Source organism: Amblyraja radiata, chromosome 30 (genome assembly GCF_010909765.2).
Source record: "Amblyraja radiata isolate CabotCenter1 chromosome 30, sAmbRad1.1.pri, whole genome shotgun sequence".
In the NCBI taxonomy this organism is placed as follows: Eukaryota; Metazoa; Chordata; class Chondrichthyes; order Rajiformes; family Rajidae; genus Amblyraja; species Amblyraja radiata.
The window spans coordinates 23,096,279-23,123,661 of NC_045985.1; the positions used below are offsets into that span (position 1 = coordinate 23,096,279).

Here is a 27,383-nt window from a genome sequence, read left to right on the forward strand (position 1 = left end):
TGGCGAAAGCGCCGTTGCCTTTCTAGAGATGATCAGTTCGAATTTGGGAATAGTCTTCGGCATCGGGATTATTTGTCTGTTGAGCGACACAGGAGGTGAGTTTACACCCTGAACTGTTTGGTGTCTGTCTGCTTTCTGTCCGGTCTTGCAATATCATGGATCATTACTGCATCAAGATATTTAAAGGTTCAGATATTTTACTTTGAGCTGCCGAACTGTTTGGTGCCTGTCTGCTTTCTGTCCGTTCTTGCAATATTGCGGATCTTTATTGCTTCAAGATATTTTACTTTGAGCTGCCGATCGCATCTTTGGGGACGTGTGTTTTAAGTACGTGTTCATTTTCGCTGGGTTGTTGGCTGGCCGAGAATTTTTCCCTCTTTCAAACCGAGAAAGGAACTGCTGTAGTTGGTTTAATACGAAGGTCGGCACGAAATGAACTCAGCGGGACAGGTAGACAGAGGAATGTAGTGAGAGACTGGTCAGAGAACTACGGGGGGGAAACCTTTGGCGCCTTTTTTCTTGGTTTCTTGGTCCTCCAAAATATTCCAAATGGAATTTATTTTTATTTTTATTAGAAGTACAATAATTTACAGTAATACACACCACATATATCTTATTACATTTGTTGTACCCCTTCATTTTTTTGAGCTTTAAGAAAGATAGAAATAAAAGTAGTAAGTGCAGGAAAGTGTTGGGAAAAGAGAGCCCATTATAGAGAGAGTTAGAGAAGAAAGTTAAGAAATAGACCCTGGAAAAGAAAGAAAGAGAAACAATCGCTCTATTATTTTTTTTTAAACTCCGCAAAAAGGGATATACCAGCCGAATTTTTAATTCCCCGTTACCAGATCCTGGCACCATTTATTTTTTTAAATTACTATTGCACCTTATGCTTCTAGTAAGCTCATAAATGCAGACCACGTCTTTTGGAAGTGGTCTGCTTTGCCTGCGAGGAGGAGTCTCATATCTTCCAGGTGTAATGTTTCGAACATGTTTGAAATCCACATTTTTATTGTTGGTATAGGAGCGTTTTTCCAGAATTTGAGTATAAGCTTTTTTTCCCGTTATTAGCCCGTAATTAAATAAATTATTTTGAAACACGTTTAGTTCAGGGCTACCTTCCATTATTCCAAAAATAATCCATTCTGTTTTTGGTATCAGTTTTTGTCAAGTCTTCTAATGTTTTTGCAGATTCCCCGCTTGAAAGGGATTTGATTTATCTACCCCGAAATGATGAACTGGATTCACTCAGACCAAACACTTCTTTTCCATATTTTATTTTCTCCTCCTTTTAATTTGGCAGATTAGTCTTTAGCAGTTTTAGCTGCTTAGTCTTTAGCAGTTTTAGTCTTTACCAGGTGAAAAACCTTTAGACACAAAGGCAAAAAATATACACATTACTGTAACTAAATATAAATAACAGAAAATTACATGTATCTAACATTCCAACTCATAGCAGCCGGTTTGTTTTTTAAAATAATTTTCACATTTCATTAAATGAAAAATACAGGTAATGCCCACTACTGTTACCAATTTTTTAGCTTAATATCATATGAATCTTTACTGTTTTTTAACACATTTGATCATATTTTTTTTAATGCAATTATTTAAACTAACACCACACATAGCATATAAGTATTAGAAATTAGCTCACATTAGCCTTTAACCCCACAATGAAGCAGGATGCACTATACATAGACAACAAACACTATCATCACCCTGTCATCTTGGTTAACAAACACCACCAATATTTCAAACTTTCTCAATCAACACGTTAGCCAGACAAGTTTCTCAGATATTAAAGGGTTAAACAGAGTCTCTGGGGCTGCAGTCTTCGGCTCAGTCCATTTAGAGTTCAGTCCTTACCGGCTGCCAATCGAGTCTGTAGAAAATCAGTCCTGCTTGCCTTTTCTGGCTATCGCGGCAGTCTTTTCGGACAGTCCTTTTGATTTACTGTTCAAGTTTTGCCGTCTACAAGTATCTTCTATCTTCTTCCCTGGCTCCTGGTGCTGTGTGCCATTTTGACCCCCGGGCAGAACTCGGCAGGCTGGGGTTCTGCCCACTTTAATCACTGTCTCGTGATTTCAATGTACCATTTCTCTGCACCTGTTCTTTCATTTCAGTTTGACTTGACAGTTTTATTTTAAATAGTTTTGTGAAAATTTCAAATGGAATTTAAACTGGAGGTGGTGAAGGGAGGGCTTAAGCCAGAAAGGGTTATTGGGAAGAAAGGGCTACTTTAAATTTAGTTGCATCTGGTTGGGTATCTATAGTTGGGTGGAGATTATTCCATGCTTTAATTGTGCGGGGGAAGAACGAATTGCTGTACACATCTGTCTTTGTAGCTGGGATCACAAATTGGATCGAATGCCCTCGTCTGCTCCTAATTGGTTTGGGTTTGGTGTAGGTCTTGTAGTCTATGTCGAGCTGACCATTTAACATGAAGATTGGCCGGCGCATTTCTGATGGAAGCTCTGTTCTCACGACTGAATTAATGGCAATTCAATGGGCTCTATGGTGGATTGAGGAAGCCAGTTTTAGTGAAGTCATTATCTGTTCTGATTCTGCAGCTGCTCTTGAAACTTTAAGAGTAGGGAAATCTAAAGCTCGTCCTGACATTCTAAATGAAATCATGAGTGTGTTATCTAGAATTGGGTTTGCGTGTAACATCACTTTTTGCTGGGTTCCCGGGCATGCTGGGGTGAGGGGGAATGAGCAGGTGGACCTCATAGCAACGGAGAGTTTAAGAAGAGAAATAGATATCCATGTATTATTGGGGAGAGTGGAACTGAGAGAAATAATTAAAGAGGGCTTAACAAAAGAATGGCAGAGAGGATGGGAAATGGAAGTCAGGGGTAGACACTACTTTTCTATACAATCTGAAGTTAGGAAAATATGTTTCTGTACATCTTTGTCCCGTAGGGACTCAGTTAAACTGTGTAGATTGAGGTTGGGACACTGTGGGTTAAATTACTATTTGTGCATTGTAGGGAAACATGTTTCTGGCTTGTGTGAATGTGGGAGTAATGTGACAGTTAAGCATGTTTTCCTAGAATGTAAAAAGTATAGGGTAAGAAACATAGAAACATAGAAATTAGGTGCAGGAGTAGGCCATTCGGCCCTTCGAGCCTGCACCGCCATTCAATATGATCATGGCTGATCATCCAACTCAGTATCCCGTACCTGCCTTCTCTCCATACCCTCTGATCCCCTTAGCCACAAGGGCCACATCTAACTCCCTCTTAAATATAGCCAATGAACTGGCCTCGACTACCCTCTGTGGCAGGGAGTTCCAGAGATTCACCACTCTCTGTGTGAAAAAAGTTCTTCTCATCTCGGTTTTAAAGGATTTCCCCCTTATCCTTAAACTGTGACCCCTTGTCCTGGACTTCCCCAACATCGGGAGCAATCTTCCTGCATCTAGCCTGTCCAACCCTTTTATAGGGTAGAAAGAGAAGTATTGTTTGTTAGACTGACAGGACTTGGAGTTGAGGCTTTTTCTGTTTCATCTTTGTTTGGACAGTGAGAAACATCAACTGATATCCAGGGCTGTTCTTCAATTCCTGCAAGTTACAGGGCTGTATGTAAGGATTCAGTTCAAACTTTGACCTGTGGAGGGCAGTAATACGCTTAGCAGCGTCTACACTGCCGGAATCCTACAAGAAGAAGAAGCAGAAGACCATTTAACATTTTGTGAAAACAGGTCAAACGGTGAGCTTCACGTCTGTCTTGGAGAGGGTTCCACCCCAACCAGACAATTCAGAAGTTTGGTGACACTCGCTTCTCTCTCATAGGTGTTAGTAACAAATCGAGCTGCCTGTCTTTGGACACGTTCGATGGAAGAAATGTTTTTATTTGTGTATGGGTCCCATGCTGCAACTGCGTAGTCCAAATGAGGTCTAACGAGGGTGAAGTATAGCTTGTGTAACAGAAGTTGAACAATGATGAAAGTTGCGCCTTAGAAAGTTTAGGACACCTGCTGCTTTCACCGTTACATGATGAGTCTGACCATTCCAACGCAGATCATTCTGCAATTTGATGCCAAGATACTTGCAATAGGGAAAAAGATGCTAATTTCCGAGTATGAAAATGGCCATAACTTTTTTAATACTGAAGATATGAAAGCGAATTAGGTGTCAAATTAAACTTCTTTTTATGCTTTATCTGATGGGGGTAAATTGCAGAGTGAGCAACACCGGAAATTGGAGGATCAGCACCTCATAATCCGCCTGGGTTGCTTGCGTCCGGTTGGCATGGACATTGAATTCTCCCAATTTTGCTAGCCCTTGCTGTCTCCTCCCCTTCCTTAACCCTCGAGCTGTCTCCTCTCATCCCCCCCGCCCTCGGGCTCCTCCTCCTCCATTTTTCCTTCCTCCTTCATTTCGGGGTAGATAAATCTGAAGAAATGTTAAATCAGTCTGAAGAAGGGTTTCGGCCCAAAACGTTGCCTATTTCCTTCGCTCCATAGATGCTGCTGCACCCACTGAGTTTCTCCAGCATTTTTGTGTACCTTCGATCTTTCAGCATCTGCAGTTCCTTCTTGAACACAATGAACTCAGCGGGCCAGGCAGACAGAGGAATGTAGTCAGAGACAGTAGACTGGTCAGAGAACTTTCTGGGGGGAAATCAGATCGGTGCCGTTTCGGGTCGGGACATTCTTCGGAAACCCGCTGTTCTAGGGATATTGCAAAACTTACTTTCAGCAATGCTGCAGTCTGTCACTGCCCGTGTGCACGACTTTGACGCCTTTGAGAGGGCGGCTGGATTAAAACGCCGTTTTCTCCAGCCTATTGAAATCGATGTTGTTTAGTTACTGACGAAAAATCGCTGCGACATTCGCTCTCTGCAATTATTTTTAAACTAAATTGGATCATTTAATTGCGATAGTAAATTAAAAATCATCTTCTAAAGCCGCGAATGCCGACAACGGGACGGATCTCGCGTAGGGGACAAGGCAAGGTACGCTGTTTATTTTTACATCTGTGTTAAGTCAATGGAAAAGCAATTCAACAAGATGCTAATTTCCGAGTATGAAAATGGCCATAACTTTTTTAATACTGAAGATATGAAAGTGAATTAGATGTGAAATTAAACTTCTTTTTATGCTTTTATCCGATAGGAGTAAATTGCAGACTTGATTTTTAAAATCTCAAAATTTTGTAACATTGCTACTGTTACTCCAGCATTTTGTGTCTTATCTTCAGATAAAGGAGTCCTTTAACATTATCCAGCTGTGGATCATATGTACGTTTCGGGTCGGGACCCTTCTCCAGAAACTCAGCGGAAGCATGTGAGGGGGTGGGTGGGTGGGGGTAGATTTAGATAGACCCCCTTTGGGATTGGGAGTCTTTGTCAGACGCCCTTGGAAACCGTATTACACACCAGTGTCTTGATTATTGTTACATATATTATTAGCGAACGCATAGATTACTTTAGACATTAGAGATACAGCGCTATCACACACACACACACACACACACACACACACACCACACACACACACACACCACACACACACACACACACACACACACACACACACCACACACAATAGACAATAGGTGTAGGTATAGAGCATCGAGCCAGCACCGCCATTCAATGTGATCATGGCTGATCATCCACAATCAGTAGCCCGCTCCTGCCTTCTCCCCATATCCCCTGACTCCGCTATTTTTAAGAGCCCTATCTAGCTCTCTCTTGAAAATATCCAGAGAACCGGCCTCCACCGCCCTCTGAGACAGAGAATTCCACAGACTCACCACTCTCTGTGTGAAAATGTGTTACCTCATCTCCGTTCTAAATGGCTACCCCTTATTCTTAAACTGTGGCAACCTGGTTCAGGACTCCCCCAACATCGGGGACATGTTTCCTGTCTCTAGCGTGTCCAAGCTCTTAAAGGGACAATTAACATTTTTCTTAAAAACAGAAGCTAATTATCTTCCGAAGGAAACCGGAGCACCCGGAGACGACCCACGCAGGTTAAGGGGAGAAGGTACAAACTCGTACTGCCAGCACCCGTGGTCAGGACCAGACCCGGGTCTCTGGCGCTGTGAGGTAGCAACTCTATTGCTGCGTCACCGTGCCACCCTCAAATGAATGGCTGATGTCCCCACATCTCTTCCCCAATCATCTCCCATCCGTACACCACTCCCCCTGGCTTTACATTTCACCCCAATTCTCTCCTTAACAGACACACTTTTGTCCCCTTTTAATCTGTAGCCTTTGTCACTTACTCCGCCCATCAACCCCCACCTTCACCTGTATCTACCTATCACTAGTGTAGGAAGGAACTGCAGATGCTGGTATAAACCAAAGAAAGACACAAAATGCTGGAGTAACTTAGTGGGATAGGCAGCATCTCTGGAGCGAAGGAATATAGGCAGGCTGGTTGAGGAGCTGAGAAGGGGAGGGACGAAGAGAGAGGGAAAGCAAGAGTTACTTGTAGAAGTTCTCCTGGTGTCAGTCTGAAGAAGGGTGTCAACCCAAAACGTCACCCCTTCCTTCTCTCCAGAGATGCTGCCTGACCCACTGAGTTACTCCAGCATTTTGTGTCTACCTCCGTTTTAAACCAGCATCTGCAGTTCTTTCCTACACATCTGCAGTTCCTTCCTACAGAAACCCCTCCCTTACCTGTACCCACCTATCACTCATGTAGGAAGAAACTGCAGATGCTGGTTTAAACTGAAGATAGACGGAAAATGCTGGAGTAACTCAGTGGAGCAGGCAGCATCTCAGGAGAGAAAGAATGGGTGACGTTTCGGATCGAGACCCTTTTTCAGACACATTCCTTCTCTTCAGAGATGCTGCCAGTCCCGTTCAGTTACTCCAGCATTTTTGTGTTTATCCACCTGTCACTTTCCAGACTTTGTCCTGCCCCCATCTGTTTTATACACCTTTCACCCCCCCCCCCCCCGCCCCCCTTATACAATCAGACTGAAGACGGGTTCAAATTCGAAACATCTCTCCACAGATGCTGCCTGACCCACTGAGTTCCACCAGCACTCAAGATGACAGTGTCTGCCCTTCATTTTTGTCTAATTGACAAGGAACGTTTCAGCAAGGAGATGAACTCTTGACTTTGATGGTTGTGGTGGGGATTTTCCCCAGTGGTTTTAACACAGCCTGTTCTACTTGTCGTAACAGAAATAGTCACATGTGTACACATTCTGGTTGCAATTTTAACTAAAATTGTTCACAAATCTGACCCTCCCCCAAATCTAACCCCTGGCCAGCTGATGAGGGGGGGGGGGGGGGGGGGGGGGAGGGAGGGAGGGGGGGGGGGGGGGGCCCGAGGGCTAAGGGATGGGAGGAGACAGCAGGAGGGCTGACAAAATTGGGAGAATTCAATGTTCATGCCCCCAGGATGCAGACTCCCCAAGCGGAATATGAGGTGTTGTTCCTCCAATTTCCGGTGCTGCTCGCTCTGGCCATGGAGGAGACCCAGGACAGAGAGGTCTGAAATTGGAGGAACAGCACCTCGTATTCCGTGTGTAATTGTGTGTGTGTGTATATATATATGTGGGTGTATATATATATAGTTATATAACATATATCTTTATGATATATAATATATTTCTTTATAATATATATTATACATATCTTTATGATATATATAGATATATATTTACGATATAAGTTTGTGTATATTATATATGTATAAAATGTATACACGCACACACACATACAAACAATAATAATGCAAAGACAAAAGCAATGACCCCAAATTTAAATAGTTTGTAGTGAAAGAGGTTTCCCTTCCGCTGGCATGGATTGTTCCCTAACCCGCATCTCCGCTGTGACCCATAATTCTGCTCTCCTTCCCCCTCTCCCCGATTGACCAAGTGTCACGCTCCCCTGGGTATTTGCCTTTCACCCCACCAGCCTCCGCATCCAGCACTTCATCCTGACATTTCCGTCACCACCAACCTGACCCCACCACCAGTACATCTTCCCATCTCCACCCCTTTCTGCCTCCCTCAGAGACCACTCACCCTGCAACTCCTTTGCTCACTCATCCCTTCCCACCTATTCCACCCCCTCCTCAGGTACTTACACCTGAAACCACAGGAGATGTAATACCTGTCCCTATACCTCCTCCCTTTCATTTCATCCGAGGACACCAGTCCTTCCGGAGATCCACTTGCACCTCCTGAAAACTCATCTGCAGCATCCGGTGATCCCATTGTGGCCACATCAGTGAGATCAATTAGAATTTAGAAGATTGAGGGGGGATCTTATAGAAACGTACAAAAATTCTTAAGGGGTTGGACAGGCTAGATGCAGGAAGATTGTTCCCGATGTTGGGGAAGTCCAGAACAAGGGGTCACAGTTTAAGGATAAGAGGGAAATCCTTTAGGACCGAGATGAGAAAATCATTTTTTACACAGAGAGTGGTGAATCTCTGGCACAGAATGTAGTTGAGGCCACAGTTCAGTGGCTATATTTAAGAGGGAGTTAGATGTGGCCCTTGTGGCTAAAGGGATCAGGGGGTATGGAGAGAAGGCAGGGATGGGATACTGAGTTGGATGATCAGCCATGATCATATTGAATGGCTCGAAGGGCCGAATGGTCTCTGCTCCTGCACCTATTGTCTATGTTTCTATCAGGCGTCTGCTTGTTTACTATTTTGCTGAGTAATGCGCTCAGTCTGCTAAGGCTTCCTGGATCTCCCATTGCTAACCATTTTAACTCCCCTTCCCATTCCCCTACCTACCTTTCTGTCCTGTCCCTCCTCCATTACCAGAGTGAGGCCACATGCAAACTGGGGGAACACCATCTCGTATGCTATATTTGTTTTATTTATTTTATTTTATTAGAAGTAAGTACAATAATGTGGTACCTTGTAGATACCTAATATATATTGACATGTTACATTTTATCGTCAACTTATTTTTTTTTAGCAGTAAAAGGAAGAAAAGAAAGAGAATAGTAGAAAAATAGAGAAGTGTGTGATATCGAACAGTGAGCTGAAGGAAAGAGGAAAAGAGAGAAAATAGAGTGAGAAAAAGTGGGAATAGAAAACAGGGGACTGAAGGAGAAATAGCCATTTATTATTCTTGACCACCCTTCACCCGATCCTGAAACAGTTAATCTCCACGGTTATGTTGCATCATATGCTTGTAAGAAGTCGATAAATGGAGACCAAATCATTAAGAATTGGTCTGCTTTGTCTGTTAGGAGGAGTCTCCTTTCTTCAAGATGTGAGGTTTCCGACATATTTGAAATCCACATATTCTGTATGATCACTGAATTCTCCAATCTTAGGTAACCTCTATCAACCCTCATCCACTTTCTCTGCCATACCACCCTCCCCTTTCTCCCCTCCCCCCCATTGCCCCACCTGAACTCACAACTATTCTCCCCTTCCCCTCTACCTACATTCCCCCCTCTAGCTTCATAATTCACAATCTTCAATCCTTTTGTCTCACACCTTCTGTTTGGTCACGTCTGGCCGTTGTCCAAGCATCTGCCCATCAAAACGCACCTCCCCCCATTCACCTATTTACTGCCCTGTTTCATCCTGCCCCTCCTTTTAAGGTGAGGGAGAAACATTTAATAGGAACCTGAAGGGTACCTTTTTTACACATGGTGTATGGAAGGAGCTGATGGAGGAGGTAGTTGAGGCTGGTACTATCACAATGTTTAAGAAACAGACAGGTACATGGATAGGACAGGGTTTAGAGGGATATAGGCCAAACGCATGCAGGTGGGACTAGTTTAGATGGGACATGTTGGTCGGTGTGGGTGAGTTGGGCCGAAGGGACTGTTCCCACGCTTTATCACTCTATGATTCCTCCCATCTAGCTTGCGTTCCCCCACACCCCATTCCATAATTCGTCCGAAGAAGGGTCCCAACCCTAAATATCACCTATCCATGTTCTCCAGAGATGCTGCCTGGCCTGCTAGTTACTCCAGCACTTTGTGTCTTTTCTTTGTAAACCATCTGCAGTTTCTAATGTTCAGTTTGTATGTTGTCTCAGGGTGGATGTATCTCCTAGCAAGAAAAATAACAGTAGATAATCTAGAGATTAAATTACCTCTAAACCATCCTGACCTTGGATGCTGTCTGTACGGAGTTTGCACGTTCTCCCCGACACCGCGTGGATTTCCTCCGGGCGCTCCGGTTTCCTCGCACACTCCAAAGACGTGGTTAATTGGATTGGGTCAGTTGTAACATTGTCCCTTGTGTGTGGGATAGTGCTGGTGTACAGGGTGATCACTAGTCAGTGTGGACTCGGTGCGCCGAAGGGCCTATTTCCAGGCTGTATCTCTCTATAGTCTAAAGGAATGGAAGATGTAGAATGGAACCAAATAAGGAGGGGTGGTGCAGATGGGAACAACAGAGGGAGGCGAGGGTGAGCAGTGGGTGGGGGAGAGGATCCCAGTGGGAGAGTGATGGCAGATGTCGCAGGTGAGGGGGAGATGTAGGGTGACAGGAGGCTGTGGGTATTATCGTAAGAATCGGGTAGAGTAGTCAAATCGAGAATGAGAGGAAATGAGCTTACAGTGATGGGGGATAGATTTAATAGGAACCTGAGAGTTAACTCTTTTACACAGTGTATTGAACAAGGTGCCAGAGGAGTGAGTTGAGGCATGTGCAATCGCAATGCTTAAGAAACATTTGTACCGGTACATGGACAGGAGAGGTTTAGAGGGATCTGAGCCAAATGCAAGCAGGTGGGACTAGTTTTGATGGAACATGTTGGTCGGTGTGGGCAAGTTGGGTTGAAGGGCCTGTTTCCACGCTGTATTACTCTAACTGGGAGAATTGGGAAAGGAATTAAAATGACTGGCAACTGAGAGAAATCTCCTTTTTAAATTCCAGATTCCAGCATTTTCAGTCTTTCGTGCCCTTGTTTTTACCCACTGCCGATCGTTACCACCTTCCATCTTCGGTGAACATTTGTTAATCAGTCACATAGGTCGGTGGGGGCGCTGCGAGCCGGCAGCCCTGCCAGCAGCGTGTTTGTTTTTCTACTTATTTTCTTTTTATAGTGTGTCTCAATGTGTGTTTTTAATGTTTCCCGGTGTGTATTGTGTGGGGGGGTGGGTGGTGGTGGTGGTGTTGGGGGGGGGTAAGGAAGAAACCATTTCGGTCGCCTCCTCCACGGAGAGGCAACTTTTTCCATGTTGCCTCCCTCGTGGCCTAACATAGAGGATCGGTGCGGCTTTTCCCGGAGATGCGCCCAGGACTTCAGCTGCAGAGCGGGCGAGCCCTCGCCGGAGGGGAGCGCTCCGTTCGCAGGCCCGCGGTAGCCTGATGTCGCGGTCTGCGTAGCTCCAGCTGGCGCGCCGTCTGGCGCCTGGGATCCCTCATTGGGTACCCGGGAGGACAAGAGCAGCGGGGACTTACCATCCGGAGCGGGGTCCCTCGCCGGGGATCCCTGGAGAGGAGTTCCGACCGCCGGCCCTGCGGTCTGCGGTGTTTCTTGCGGCGTGGCGGGGACTTTAGGTCTTCGACCGTCGGCCTACACCAACTTGAAGCCGTGGTCTCCGGTGGGGAGGCACAGATTCAGGACTTACCTGGACTTACCTTGTCTCAACATCTGGACGCCCGCAGCGGCAACTGCGGAGGGTTGGAGCTGTCTGAGTTCTGCAGTGAACCAGGGCTTGTTGTTATTGAACCATGTTCGGGTCTTAGTTGGAATGCAAATGTCCTTGCAAAAGCTGACATATGATGATATATGTCCGTATACTCATCGAGGCTTGTGGTTGCTTCCCTGAACACATTCCAATCCGTGCAGTCAAAGCAGGATTGTAGGTTCTCAATGACCTTGCTTGTCCACCTTTTCGTTGTTCTGCCCACAGGCTTAGCAGCTTTTAGTTTCTGCCTGTAGATCGGAATAAGGTGAACTAGACAATGATCAGAGAGACCCAGACCCGCTGGGGAACAGAGCGATATGCGTTCTTGATTACCGTATAACAGTGATCGAGTGTTCTCTCCCCTCTTGTGGGGCAGGTCACATGAAGTCTGTATTTTGGAAGGACACGGCTGAGGTAAGCTTTGTTAAAAGTCCCCCAAAACGATGACCATGTTGGGACACCCGTGGATTTGTCGGGTTGAGATACAGGGGATGAGGTGTGCGCCTGGAATTGCGGGTTGAGAAATAAGAGGTGGTGTTGCTTGGTTGAGTCTCTCTCTCTCTCTCTCTCTTTATTTTCACCAAATGGTTTGGAAATGAGAAAAGGTGGAGGGATCCCTTTTCCTGACCATCTAAAATAAGGGAACATTTGGACAGAATTAAGCTTTTCCTCATTAAAGGCAGATGAAGAAGAAGAGGAGGAAGGGAGTAAGGGCTGAGGCAGAAGAAGTGAAACAGTATTAAATTCAACATAGAGAGTTAAAACAAACAGTGCTGGATTTAGATGAAGAGAGGCCCTAAGCTGTTCCACTTGCGAGGCCCCTCCCAATCCCCCACCCCCATGACTAGAAGAAGATGGTCCACCAGATTGACACCTATTTGCAGCCGAGCGTGGCCAAGAGATAAGGGGCTGGAAAGCTGCGCTTTATTTATTTATTTATTTATTGTCACTGCTAGTGTCGAGTTATTGGCTTAAAACACTATTATTCTGAAACGGTGGGCAAGGAAAATTACTGAAGGGTTGTTTAGAGACTACAGTGCGTTGTGATAGCATATGTTCTTCTTCTTTTCGAGTCTTTGAAGCTGGTTGGTTATATGACAGTTTCCCATTCCTTTACACAGTCCTTTGCGTTTTTGTTAAACACTGCAAGATCCTTTGAGCTGCACTGGTTGGGTAGTAGGGGGCAGACAAGGCAGTGCTGCATTGTATGGTCCTCTTCTCCACATTCACAGGTGGTTTGGCCAGTTTCATAGCCCCATCTGGCCATAGCAGCTTTTGATCGCCCTGTTCCTGTTCTCAGGCGGTTGAGCGTCTTCCACTGGACCCATGGTGCTTCTGAGCCCGGAGGGAGGGTTTCAGAAGGAGGGATACCCATGTCAGTAGGAGGGGGGTCGTCCTCAAGCCTTTTTGTCCATAGTTGGAGTCTGGTTTCTTCCCGTGATGTTATTAGGGGCTGGACATGGCTGAGAAAGCTTCTCCTGGACTTCAGCCATTGGGCCGGGGGTACACGTCCATAGAGGAGGTGGCGTTCATCACTGGTGGCCTTGGTCATCTCTACTCGGCTGGCGACTTCCCGTCTCACATCAGCAGGGGCAATGCCAGCGAGGAGGTGCAGGTTGTTTATGTTGGTGGGCTTCAAGCAGCCGGTGATTGAGCGGCAGGTGTTATTCAACGCTGGGTCTAATTTCTTGGCATGGGGTGATCTCTCCCAAACAGGACACGCATACTCCGCAGAGGAGTAGCACAGGGCCAGAGCAGTAGATCTTAATGTGTGTGCTGTGGCTCCCCATTTGGAGTTGGTCAGCTTCCGGAGGATGTTATTTCAGGAGTTAACTTTCAATTTGGTGTTTTTTACGTGTGCCTTATAGGAGAGAGTGCGATCCAGTGTTACACCGAGGTAGACAGGGTTGGTGCAGTGCCCAAGAGGTGTTCCAGACCATGTGATGTTAAGGGGTCTGTTTGCTTCCCGGTTCCTGAGATGGAACGAGCAGGCTTGGGTCTTCGCAGGGTTTGCATGTAGGTGGTTGCGCTCGTAGTAGAGGTGTAGCTCATCTAGGGCTGAGGTGAGATTCGCTTCTACAGCTTCAAACGTACTCTCTTGGGATGTTACACAGAGGTCGTCGGCGTAGATGAACCGCTCAGTGTTCTGGTCCATTGGCTGGTCATTGGTGTAGATGTTATATAGTAGTGGAGCCAGCACACTACCTTGAGGCAAGCCATTCCGTTGTCGTCACCAGTGACTTTGCTTGTTGTTACGGACAACATAGAAGCGCCTATCTTTCAGGAGGGCTCCGATGAGGTCCGTGAGTGCCAGGTATTCTCCAAGATCTTTTTTAGGAGGAGGCGGTGGTTCACAGTGTCATACGCGGCAGACAGATCAACAAAGATGGCTCCTGTCACCAGTCCTTTCTGGAACCCGTCTTCAATGTGCTGTGTGAGATTCAGAAGTTGACTTGTTGTGGATTTGCCAGGTCGGAATCCAGCTTGTTGAGGGATGATGGCTGGTTCAGCGGCTGGGGCAAACCTGTTGAGGATCAGGCGCTCAAACAGCTTGTACGGGTGGCATAGCAGGGAGATTGGGCGGAAGCTCTTTGCATATGCTGGATCTTTACCGGGTTTTAGAAGAGCGATGATTTTGGTTTTCCTCCAGAACTTTGGGATGTTTCTTGTCAGCATGCAGTTGTTCATCAGCTCAAGGACCCACTTCCGTGTCAGAGGTCCAAACTGCTTGATCTCCTCTGTGAAAATATTGTCCAGGCCGATGGCTTTGCCAGTCTTGAGGGCTTTGATGCTGATATTGAGCTCTTCAAGGGAGAACGGCTCAGTCAGTCCGGTGTTTTGGGAGTGCTGAAGTCGGTCTGCTTTTGGTCTTGGCTGTTTGGTGGTGGATTTCCCGTTGAGCAGCAACTGATGCTGGCCGTGGTGGTATACTGTTGATGTGTTGGTGTTGATGGGTCATTGCTAATTTTTCGGATGAGGCTACATGCCTTTTTGCTGTTTTTTGCCATATCAGTTGTCTCCAGTAGAGTTTGCCATTTCCGCTGGCGGCATTCTGATAGGGAGGTCATGAGTCTCTCACCTACTTCCATGGTGCTTTCAGCAAAGGGGTCAGATTCGTAGAGCTGTTGGTATTGCTCATATAGTTCGCTGCTTGGGGTGTCAAGGCCGGGGATGTATTGAGTGCGGCAGCCTCTCGGGATGTTCTTCCGGGCTGCCTGGTGCACTAACTTGGTGAAGATTTGATAGTTTTTGGGGTCCGCTGGAAGGTGGGCGATCTTCCCTTCAAGATCTTCTTGGAAACCAGGCCAGTTCGCTTTCCCAAAGTTGAATCTTCTCTGGAAAGGAACTGTGGCTGGGGTAACTGCAGCATTGACTGTAAGGCCAATGGGGCGGTGTTGGGTTTTTGGCAGTGGCTTCAGTACCCGCTTCTTGCCCAATCCAGAGATGCTATGGCTGACAAACGCGATATCAGGGTTGTAGCCGGCCTTCCATCGCCCGCTATTAAAGGACTTTGGTTGTTTGGCATCATGGATCAGGTAGAGCTGGTTGGTTTCGGCCCATACTTCCACTGCATCTCCATCAGCGTTGTTTTCGGCGTAACCCCATTGTGAGCTGTGGCTGTTGAAGTCTCCAATCACTATCCTTGGTTTCCCAGATGATGGTATTTCTGGCATCAGGAAAGGTGTGGGAGGTGGCTTGTAGACGGAGGTGATGGTAATTCCTCTGAGCTCAACACCAACAATAGAAATGTGGATATCAAATATGTTTGAAACACTACATCTGGAAGAGATGAGATTCCTCTTAGCAGGCAAAGCAGACCAATTCCAAAAGACGTTTTTGGAACTATTACAAGCATGAGGTGCAATAGTAATTTAAAAAATAAATAAATAAATAAATAAATGGTACCAGGATCTGGCAACGGGGGGTAAAACAACAAAAACAGACTTGGTTGGTAGTCCCCTTTTTGCGGAGTTTAATGTTATAATAGAGCGATTGTTTCTCTTTTCTTTTTCCTTCTTTTCTAGGGTCTACTTTCTTTCTTTACTTCCTTCTCTAACTTCTTTTCTAAGGGGCTTTCTTTTCTTAACACTCTCTTGCACCTTCACGACTCTTGCGCACTTTCTTTACTTCCTTTACTTCTATCTTTTTCTTAAAGCTCAAAAAATGAAGCGGTACAAAAAATGTATTAAGACATATGTGTTGTGTAGTATTGTAACTTACCGTACTTCTAATAAAGATAATTAAAAAATAAAAATAAAGTAGAGTCTAAAGATGTAGGAGGGAACTGCAGATGCTGGTTTAAACCGAAGATAGACACAAAATGCTTGAGTAACTCAACAGGACAGGCAGCATCCCTGGAGCGAAGGAATGGGTGACATTTCATGTCGAGACCAACTGATTCTGGATGATCAGCCTTGATCATATTGAATGGCGATGCTGGCTCGAAGGGCCGAATGGCCTACTCCTGCACCTACTTTCTATGTTTCTAAGATTATTCATTCAGAGCCTCATCTGTATGGGTGGTGGAATACTCATGTGCCTGCTGCCCTTGTCTATTAGGGTTGGGACAACTCACTGCTGGGCTGTGAAACTATGAACACCAACACCCCAGAGGTGATGGCACTAATATCTTGTCCTTGTGTTTCAGGTCTGGGACAGACTGCTGGGAAACCAGGCACTCGTCGCTTGGTGAATGGGACACTGGGACAGTCAGTCACATTACCAGGATGTATCTCAGGAGAAAACATTTTAATCCTCACTTGGGATTACCGCAGTTCACCAACATCAGACAAGGTTCAATTATGTACAAAATCTCAAAACAATCCAATACAATATGACAAACAGGGAATCAGGTTAAACCTGAATGACACTAGTCTGGAAATACAGAACCTAACAGAACACGATCAAGGTCTGTATGAAATGAACGTATGGACGAAGCTGGCTGTCCATGAACAAGTGACAGAACTGAAGATTTATGGTAATCTATTTCAATTTTATAAACGGTGCATTTTCCAATCTAACAACCTTTAAGAACATAAAGATGTACGGGGAGATGCTTACGATGTGAGTCCAAGTCTGTGGGTTATACGGGCAGGGTGAATACTGAAACATTACATGGGTTGGAGTCCTTGCTTATTTAGGAAACCATCCTCAGTATTTGCTGTTTGAATATTAATGGTGGAGCACTAGGATGGGTTCTTGAATGGAGGTCTCTCCAAGCCATCTGACTTCCCTGTAAGATGATAGGGCCACAGGCATTAAACTTTCTCTGCTAATAACGAGTTTATTTGTGATCCAGTTTTGGTGGCAAAGTGTAACCTGGACGATACATTTTTGTAAACTCACGGGAAGGATTTTGCACTAAAACTACAGGTGCTTGTCTGTACAGAGTTTGTAAATTGTCCGTAGTGTGTGTGAGACAGGGCTAGTGTGCGGGGATCGCTGGTGGGCGCGGACTCAGTGGGCCGAAGGGCTTGTTTCCATGCAGTATCTCTAAACTAAACTAAATAATCTTCTACTCTTAATGTTCTTGTGGGGAAACTCATGGCTAGCACCTTCTGGCTGTTATTATTCCATGGCTTGTATTTGTGTTTTTCTTTTAAACAGAACGAGTGTCATTACCAGTAATAACTATCAGTGAAGCCTTCAGTGACGGGGTGTGTAACGTTAGCTTGGTGTGTTCACTGGAGCACGGCACCGAGCCAGTCTACACTTGGTGGTCAGGAGATGGCAAGGCCACGGCAGATGGGTCGCACATACTGACTGACGAAGGGAGAAGGCTGGCACTATCCATACCTCTACCCAACAACAACAGTGTGTACAAATGCACCGTGGGGAACCCTGTTAGTGAGGAGACGCGGAGCGTGGATCTAACACAGCTCTGTCCTGCCCATGAAGGTTTGTGGCTTTATGTTTTCACTCTAAGCACACTATACAATAACAGACAAGGCTTTTAATTTCCTTTTTTTCCAAGTCAAACTCCTGATGGATCAGGTCAGGTCATAAATGGGTCAATGGGTTTACAGGAATGTGAAGTCTTGATTGTAAACCTACAATGTTTCATTTGCTATTTCATTCCAACTGATCCTATCTGTGTATTAGTCAGTGTTTGGTTGTAAGGGACGGGAATCATTCAAGTTCAACAACACTGATGTCACTAGAATTACTATTTATATTTGAGGAAAACTCTCTCTACCACCATTATCTCTTGATTGTACCATTGATGAATGTTTAATTAAACTGATTCTCACAACCTGGTGCAACCAGGGTGGTTTGGTGCCACAGCAGAAGAGTTGTTGCCTTAATAATAATAATAATAAATTTTATTTATGGGCGCCTTTCAAGAGTCTCAAGGACACCTTACAAAAATTTAGCAAGTAGAGGAAAACCATGTAAGCGGATTGAAATAAATAGTAGAGACATGACTAGTACACAAATTAAAGACTGAATTCAATTCAAAACACAATATGAGGCAATTCAAGCACAGATGAAAAGGGAGGGGGGACGTGGGGCTAAGGATAGGCAGAGGTGAAGAGATGGGTCTTGAGGCGGGTCTGGAAGATGGTGAGGGACACGGAATTGCGGATCAGTTGGGGGAGGGAGTTCCAGAGCCTGGGAGCTGCCCTGGAGAAGGCTCTGTCCCCAAAACTGAGGAGGTTGGATTTGTGGATGGAGAGGAGACCAGCTGATGTGGATCTGAGGGACCGTAAGGGTTGGTAGGGGGAGAGGATGTCAGTGAGATATGGGGGGGCCAGATGGTGGAGGGCTTTGTAGGTGAGGACCAGGATTTTGTAGGTGATCCGGTGGGAGATGGGAAGCTAGTGAAGTTGTTTGAGGACTGGAGTGATGTGATGCCAGGATTTGGTGTGGGTGATAAGTCGGACGGCTGCGTTCTGGACCAGTTGGAGTCGGTTGATGTAGGTGGAGCTGATGCCAAGGAGAAGTGAGTTGCAATAGTCCAGTCGGGAGGAGATGAAGGCATGGATGAGTCTTTCAGCAGCGGGAGGTGTGAGAGATGTGCTAGTGCTCAGTGGCTCAGGTTCGGTCCTGACTACGAGTATTGTCTGTACGGAGTTTGTACTTTTTCTCCGTGACCGTGTATCTTTTCCCCGGGTACTCTAACTTCCTCTCATACTGTAAAGATGATCAGGGTTGTAGCTTAATTTTGCTTCGGTAAAAATTGTAAATTGTCCCTGGAGTGTAGGATAGTGCTGGTGTATCGATATCATTGGTCGGCTCAAACTCGATGCGCCGAAGGGCTTATTTCCGTGCTGTATCTCTAAACTAAACTACACTAATGTATATGAAGCTCAAAGTGTTGTTGGGAAGAGTACTAAATATTTGATGCCACTGTGCAAAATGTCGGCAGCATTCATCATGATTATTTCATTGGCAGATGTTTTCAGGGCTAGAGGATAGATACTGGGCAGAAGGCACAAGTGATGGGAGCGAACAAATGATTATCATTTGGAACTAATAGCTTTTTAATTTGATTTAGTTTAGAGATACGGCACGGAAACAGGCCCTTCGGCCCACTGTGTCCGCATCGACCAGCGATCCCTAGTCTTGCTTCTGAGAAGGGTGAATTGTTGGTGACACTGGATTGGCTATGTCACAATCAGACTCAGAGATCTGGCAATAAGAATCTGTCACGCTAGCTTGCAGGATAGTTTCCCTTATCAAGAACTGCTTTTTACTGACTTTATGCTTTCAAATTAGTGACTTTATCATTTCCCGAGTTCAGAGCTGGGGTTGAAATAATATCTCTGTAATTCGCCAACTGACTTTTCCACCTTCAAATGCAGAATTTTAATTCCGCTTGCCTCTAACTCGAACAAAAAAACTCTCGTGAAATTAACTAAGAGGACACAGAGGGCGGCACAGTGGCGCAGCGGAAGAGTTGCTGCCTTACAGCGCCAGAGAGCCGGATTCAATTCTGACTACGGTGCTGTCTGTATGGAGTTTGCACGTTCTCACTGTGACCACATGGGTTTTCTTTGGGTGATCTGGTTTCCTCCCACACTCCCAAGTTTATGTTAAATGGCTTTAAGTTAATTGTAAATTGTTCCTAGTGTGTAGGATTGTGCTCGTGTATGCAGTGATCGCTGATTGGCGCAGGTTTGGTTGGCCAAAAGGCCTGTTTCCATGCTGTATGTCTAAAGTCCAATGTAAAGTCTAAATTAAATTTTCTTTTGGATTTATTCAGCCGGAGGGTGAATTTGTAAAAATAATCAAAAATAAAAGCAGTGATGGGACGGATTTTCTGAATCTTTGATATGGAATTATTCAATACACTGTTTAAACCAGTTATAATCTGACAGACAAAATGTAGAAGCAAAGAGCTGCAGATTCTGGTTTACAAAGAAAGACACAAAGTGCTGGAACGGCACAGTGGGTGGCACGGGGGCCTAGCAGCAGAGTTGCTGCCTCACAGCCCCAGAGACCCAGGTTCGATCCTGACTAGGGGTGCTTATCTGTACACAGTTTGTATGTTCTCCCTGTGACCTGAGTGCGTTTTCTCCAGGATCTCCGGTTTCCTCCCACATTCCAAAGACGCATTGGTTTGTTTGTAGGTTAATTGGCTTGGTATAATTGTAACGTGTGTGTGGGATAGTGTTAGTGTGCGGGGATCGCTGGTCAGTGCGGACTCATTGGGTCGAAAGGTCTGTTTCCCCGCTGTATGTCTAAACTAAACTAAACCCAGTGGGTCAGGCAGCATCCGTGTAGAACATAGATAGGTGACTTTTAGTGTGGGGACCCTTCAGGCTGCAATCTTGATATTGCAGGTCTCGTTAGGAACAGTTTCTGTCATCAAATTTCATAATCATAATAATCATACTTTATCAGCCAAGTATGTTTTGCAACAAATGAGGAATTTGATTTGCCATAGAGTCATATAAATAAAAAGCAACAAAACACATCTTAACATAAACATCCACTAGCAATGTTACAAAATTTTGAGATTTTAAAAATCAAGTCTGCAATTTATCCCATCAGTTAAAGCACAAAAATAAGTTTAATTTGACACCTAATTCACTTTCATATCTTCAGTATTAAAAAAGTTATGGCCATTTTCATACTCGGAAATTAGCATCTTGTTCCCTATTGATTTTCCATTGACTTAACACAAAAGCTGTGATCGAGGACAGTCAAATGGCCATAACTTTCTTAAAAATTGAGAATTGAAAGAAAATGTCAGTTATTATAGATTGAAACATTCTGAAACAAATATGAAACAATCTTACTTGGATGACCTGAAATTAAAGCATATAATTAGTTAGTTACCTAATTGTAGCTAATTACAAACTTCAATTACTAGATCTAAACATCTATCCATTTCTTAAGAAAAGATTAACATTTTTAAATAGCCTAAGTGTCCAAATAACATTCACAAATAATTCACAATAAAACGTGATTTTTAAATCTAATTTACATTAATTTATAGGCCAAGTGGAAGGAATTTAGTGTTCAATTGCTGTAAATTAATAGCCATTTAAATCAGCTTTCGAGTGGGATCCTGTGGAACGCGCTGGTTTGGAACATTCCCATTGCGGTAGATTTGTACCCCCATATGCCCAGAAAAATACTGCGGGATTTAATGGTGCTATTCGCAACATAAAATTTTGTATAAAGGGAACTTAAGAAACGCTTTTTAATGTAAAAATAAACAAACTACCTTCCGTTGTCCCCTGTATGAGATCCGTCCCGTTGTCGGCGGTCGCGGGTTTAGAGGATAATTTTTAACCTACTATAATAATTAAATGAACCAATTAAGTTTAAAAATAGCTCCAGCGAAAGAATCTCCCAGCAATTTTTCGTCAGCAACTAAGTAGGCTGAACAACCTCAATTTGAATAGCCTAGGGAAAATCGCGTTTTAAACCCGCCCCCCTCTCAACAGCGCCAAAATCACGCATACGGGCTGGGACAGATCTGCAGCCCCGCTCAAGGTAGGTTTTGCAACATACCTACATCCACCATAGTGACTCCTCCACATTCGTCACTTTGATGGAAGACGAAAAATAAATTAATTCTCTTCCCTTCTTTGTTCTATTGTGGTCGGGGGGCCTTAGACTTCCGTTGTCGGGGCGATCTTGGCTCCCGTAACCATTGGTCGGGCACTCCGTGTCGGGATGATCGAGATCCCACATCGGGGGGATCTCAGCTTCCCCGCGCCGGGCGATCGGATCCTGGGTCGTGGCTGGTCGTACCTCTTGCGACTTTGGAGCTTCCCGACATCAGTCTCTACCCGAGACTGCGAGCTCCTTGATGCTCCTCCACGCAAAAAATCACAGGCTCCGATGGTAAGTCCACGGCCCCGCGTTGGGGCTCAAAGTCAAAGTCACTCGAGCAAGGCCGCCAGCTCCATGATGTTAGGCCGCAGAGCGAACGGAGATACGATCCGGAAAACAATCGCATCTCCGGCAAGGTAAGAGATTGAAAAAAAAAATCCCCAACCCCCTCCCTCATCTGCACATAAAACAAACCAGAGAACATGAACACATACTTTGAAAACACACTAAAAATAACAAAAAATAGACAAAAATACGGCATACCAGTGCATTCAGCTGCATTTCTCATTTTTGAGCAAAGTACATTTTATATTTCTCTGCATTAACGCACTAATGCAAACACAGTTGAATGTTGATCCTTTTTCAGGTGTCAAGCAACAGCAAGCACTCCATATTGGCTTGATTATTGCGGGAATTGGGTTGGGAGCTATCATCTTTTCTAGCGTTGGCTACATGTGTTGGAAGAAAGAACCAAACCACGATGAAGGCAGGTACTCAACTATTCTTCTTATTAAACCATGCAGTCTAATCCCAGGTTATGCCCCTTCACAACAAGGCGGCTCATGTTAGTCACTGTATTTTGGCTTTAGCTCCTTGTCCGCTGGTAAACACAAACGGAGAGACCGACCAACCTTCTCGGCAGAACAAATCTTAAAAGAAAGCCTTTGAAGGGAGACGCCTACAAGTTCCATCGCGTGTGTGCTGGACATCATGTTATTCTGTGACCTCAAAATGGTGCTTTGCAAAGTTTGTGCTTCTTCATCCAGTTCCTTAGGCGATCTTCCGTGGGATGCACAAAGAACCTCAGGTATGTGCATACCTATGGCGTCCAACGTACACCATTCCTGGCATGTTGACTCACTTTAGAATGGTTTGCAATCTTTGAGATCTCCTTCAGAATTCAGCTTCACCAGTCTATCTTCAGCTGCATTTCAAGAGGCTTTCACATTACCTGTCCGTCTTTCTTCTGATTGACTTCAACTATACCTTCCTGTATAGGTTCAAACGCAGGATGGGCCCCTGTCAGGTGCTGACACTCAGCCCCTTCTTCACCTTGCAACTCACCCCCTTTATTCCCCAGGTACCAACCCTGAACACTGAACAAGCTCTCTACCCCCCACCTTACTTGAGTTACCCATCCATCTCCCGACCCAGCACCCTCTCTCCCACTGAGTGATCCCAAACCCCTGCTCCACACATATCAACAGCAGCCTAAATGTGTAGGAAGGAACTGCAGATGCTGGTTTATACTAAAGATAGTTACAAAGTGCTGGAGCAGCCCAGCAGGAAAATCTATATCCCACGTGTTGGATAGGACATGAGGAAAGATTGTTCCTTTACGTACCACCCAATGCAAGCCCAGGTAAGCTGTTGCTGATAGACACAAAATGCTGGGGTAACTCAGCGGGTCAGGCAGCATCTCTGGAGAAGACGTTTCGGGATAAGACCCTAATTCGAAATGTCATCTATCCTTTTTCTCCAGAGATGCTCTCTTGTGTAGGAAGGAACCGCAGCTGCCTATTTAAACCAAAGAGAGGCACAAAATGCTGGAGAAACTCAGCGGGACAGGCAGCATCTCTGGAGAGAAGGAATGGGTTGAGGTCTTTCTTCACCCACTGACTCACATGGCTATCTGGACTACACGTCTTCCCACCCGCCTGTAAAGACTCCATCCCCTACTCCCAATTCCTCTGCCTACTCCGCATCTGTTCCCAGGATGAGACGTTCCACACCAGGGCATCGGAAATGTCCTCGTTCTTCAGGGAACGGGGATTCCCCTCCGCCACCATAGATGAGGCTCGCACCAGGGTCTCATCCATTCCCCGCAACACTGCTCTGTCTCCCCATCCCCGCACTCGCAACAAGGGCAGAGTCCCCCTGGTCCTCTCCTTTCATCCCACCAGCCGGCAAATACAACACATAATCCTCCGCCATTTCCGCCACCTCCAACGTGACCCCACCACTCGCCACATCTTCCCATCTCCCCCCATGTCTGCCTTCCGCAAAGACCGCTCCCTCCGCAACTCCCTTGTCAATTCTTCCCTTCCCTCCCGTAGCACCCCCTCCCCGGGCACTTTCCGTTGCAACCGCAAGAAATGCAACACCTGTCCCTTCACCTCCCCCCTCGACTCCATTCAAGGACCCAAGCAGTCGTTCCAGGTGCGACAAAGGTTCACCTGTATCTCCTCCAACCTACATCATCCGCTGCTCTAGATGTCAGCTGATTTACATTGGGGAGACTGAGCGGAGGTTGGGCGATCGTTTCGCCGAACACCTCCGCTCAGTCCGCAATAACCTACCTGAGCTCCCGGTGGCTCAGCACTTCAACTCCCCCTCCCATTCCCAATCCCACCTCTCTGTCCTGCGTCTCCTCCACGGCCAGAGTGAGCAATACCGGAAATTGGAGGAACAGCACCTCATATTCCGCCTGGGTTGCTTGCGTCCGGATGGCATGAACATTGAATTCTCCCAATTTTGCTAGCCCTTGCTGTCTCCTCCCCTTCCTTAACCCTCGAGCTGTCTCCTCCCACCCTCCCATCCGCCCGCCCTCGGGCTCCTCCTCCTCCCTTTTTCCTTCCTTCTCCCCCCCACTCCCTATCAGTCTGAAGAAGGGTTTCGGCCCGAAATGTCGCCTATTTCCTTCGCTCCATAGATGCTGCTGCACCCGCTGAGTTTCTCCAGCAATTTTGTGTACCTGAGGTCTTTCTTCAGACTGGGTTCCTTTTGTCCAGAGATGCTGCCTGTCCCGCTGAGTTTCTCCAGCATTTTCTGCTTATTGTCTCATGGTAGCTTGGGTGAAATTGTATAAAGGCTCAACGCATGGTCTGTGAAACCATTCTTTTCCACGCTCAGAGTAACTCTTTCATGTTTTATCTCCTGCTCTTTCTGCAATAGGTGACACTAACAGAATGTGACTTTTACAACTGACCAAATCTACTTTCCTCTCTGTTGTTCTTGCTGTCTAAGCTGAAAGGTGTGACGCTTGATCTAGTTTCTCTGCTACAACGCTGCTGTAACTCTCCCTCTACATCCAGCACAGATAATTCACTGGTGTGTAGGAAGGAACTGCAGATGCTAGTCGACAACGGAGATGGACACAAAATGCTTGAGTAACTCAGCGGGCCAGGCAGCATCTCTGGAGAAAAGGAATAGGTGACATTTTGGGTCGAGATTCCTCTTTAGAGTAAACATAGAAAATAGGTGCCATTCGGCCCTTCGAGCCTGCACCGCCATTCAATATGATCATGGCTGATCATCCAACTCAGTATCCCATACCTGCCTTCTCTCCATACCCCCTGATCCCTTTAGCCACAAGGGCCACATCTAACTCCCTCTTAAATATAGCCAATGAACTGGCCTCAACTACCTTCTGTAGCAGAGAATTCCACAGATTCACCACTCTGTGTGTAAAAAATGATTTTCTCATCTCGGTCCTAAAAACCCTCTTATCCTTAAACTGTGACCCCTTGTTCTGGACTTCCCCAACATCGGGAATAATCTTCCTGCAGCTAGCCTGTCCAACCCTTTAAGAATTTTGTAAGTTTCTATAAGATCCCCCCTCAATCTTCTAAATTCTAGCGTGTACAAGCCCAAGAAGGGTCTTGACCTGAAATATCACCTATTCCTTCTTGCCGGAGATCATCCCTGACCCGCTGAGTTACTCCAACATTTTGTGTCTTATCACAGATAATTCCCGCCTTTGGGCAGTTTTGTACCCGTCACCAGCCGCGCTTTCTTCGAACTATGGAATCTGAGGGCTTAGATTGTGATTGAGGATGATGAACAAATCCTTTGGAGCGAAGATTCTGGAGTTTCAAACAAAATGGCGTAAATGTCAATTCACTAGATTGGGTTGGCATGTTGCCCAGAGGTGACTCTGGTGCAAAGAGTAATCCCACTTTTGTTTTCCCTTGACTAACAGAACTCCGCCATGCTTAGCTTATTTCTGATGATGTGAGGTGCAGAGGCCTGGGAACCATTACCTCCAGTTTCAAGGACAGCTTCTTCTCATCAACCATCAGGTTCTTGAACCCTTTCAACCCTTTCTGGCTTAATCCCTTCCTTCACCACCTCCAGTTTAAATTCCATTTGGAATATTTTGGAGGACCAAGAAACCAAGAACCAAGAAACCAAGAACAAGAACCACCTTGCATGACCCGACCTCAGCACCCGACACCAGGAATTTGCTCTACTATGGACCCTCGACATACTTTGTTTTTTTACTAAAGTTAGACGCAAAAAGCTGGAGTAACTAAGCAGTCAGGCAGCATCTATAGAGAAAAGGAATAGATGACATTTTGAATCGAGACCCTTCTTCAGACAAATGTTTCAGACAGGCTTTTACTAGTTTACTTAAAGTAAATAATATTTTTTTATATACCGGTATTTCTTTGTGTTGTTACATCTAATGTGTTTGGCAAGCTGCAGCTTAAGAATATTATTGCTTCTGATTCATATGAGAAATAAACACTCTTGAGAGAAAATGATTCTCTGTCTACCCAATATCCAATGTGCAACTTTGATTGTAATGACAGAAACTGGATACCTCTCCCCTGGTGGTCTATGGATGGACCGAGATGACAATACCAATGGGTGGGGCAATGATTGCCTGAGGATATGGTGAACCTTGGCAGGGATGCCCATTGTGGCTGTCTCGTCAGTCAGACTTTTCACAAGTTTTAGGAGTAGAATTAGGCCATTTGGCCCATCGAGACTACTCCGCCATTCAATCGGGGCTGATCTGTGCCTCCTAATCCCATTTTCCTGCCTTCTCACAACCCTTGACACCCATTCTAATCAAAAATGTGTCTATATCTGCCTTAAAATTATCCATTGACTTGGCCTCCACAGCTGTCTGTGGCAATGAGTTCCACAGATTCACCACCCTCTGACTAAAGAAGTTCCCCCTCACCTCCTTTAATTCTGAGGCTATGACCTCAGGTCCAAGACACCCACCAGTGGAAACATCCTTTCTGCATCCACTCTATCTATGTCATTTTGAACAAAGAAGGCATGCCTGGTGGAAGAATTGAGCACAAGGGGAAGAGTGTATTGAGAAAATATTTAGTAAAAGGGAAAAGGAGCATGGTTCCAATAGCAATTGTTTTTATTTAAAGCTCCTAACACTGAAAGGAGAAGTGAACCACCGCTGTATGCTGTGATCGGGAGAGCAAACCAGGCCAGGGAGCAGGTTGGTACAAGCTGCAAAGACCGCTTCGCCGAACAAAGCTTGCTGGTTCTCCTGTCTGCTAACCATTTCAACTCCCCTACCCTACCCATCCTCACACTGACCTTTCTGTCCTGGACCTCCTCTATTGCCAGATTGAGGCCAAACACAAACTGGAGTTACAGCACCTCATATTCCACTTGGGTAGCTTACAACCCAACGCATGAACATTGAAGGTACACACAAATGCTGGAGAAACTCAGCGGGTGCAGCAGCATCTATGGAGCGAAGGAAATAGGCAACGTTTCGGGCCGAAACCAGTCTGAAGAAAGGTTGCCTATTTCCT

The 27,383-nt window shown here is 45.5% G+C and overlaps 1 protein-coding gene across 2 annotated transcripts; it reads left to right on the forward strand.

The window, feature by feature from the left end:
• Nucleotides 1-25: 25 nt before the first annotated feature.
• Nucleotides 26-27,098, forward strand: LOC116990191 (signaling lymphocytic activation molecule-like). Of its 2 annotated transcripts, none has more exons than XM_033047743.1 (5): nucleotides 26-95; nucleotides 16,229-16,558; nucleotides 17,188-17,478; nucleotides 22,238-22,361; nucleotides 26,988-27,098. In XM_033047743.1, the coding sequence occupies exons 1-5, from the start codon at nucleotides 29-31 to the stop codon at nucleotides 26,992-26,994; spliced, it is 819 nt and encodes a 272-aa protein (XP_032903634.1). In that variant the 5' UTR covers nucleotides 26-28; the 3' UTR covers nucleotides 26,995-27,098. The 2 variants fall into 2 exon arrangements, with proteins under 2 accessions (XP_032903634.1, XP_032903633.1); XM_033047742.1 differs by lacking the exon at nucleotides 26,988-27,098 and adding an exon at nucleotides 25,793-25,939.
• The last annotated feature ends 285 nt before the right edge of the window (nucleotides 27,099-27,383 follow it).

Coding starts and splice junctions, on each gene's coding strand:
- LOC116990191 (XM_033047742.1), top strand. CDS start 29: ATGATCAGTTCGAATTTGGGAATAGTCTTCGGCATCGGGATTATTTGT. Junction 16,559..17,187: donor GACAGAACTGAAGATTTATG/GTAATCTATTTC, acceptor TCTTTTAAACAG/AACGAGTGTCATTACCAGTA. Junction 22,362..25,792: donor CCAAACCACGATGAAGGCAG/GTACTCAACTAT, acceptor CTTGACTAACAG/AACTCCGCCATGCTTAGCTT.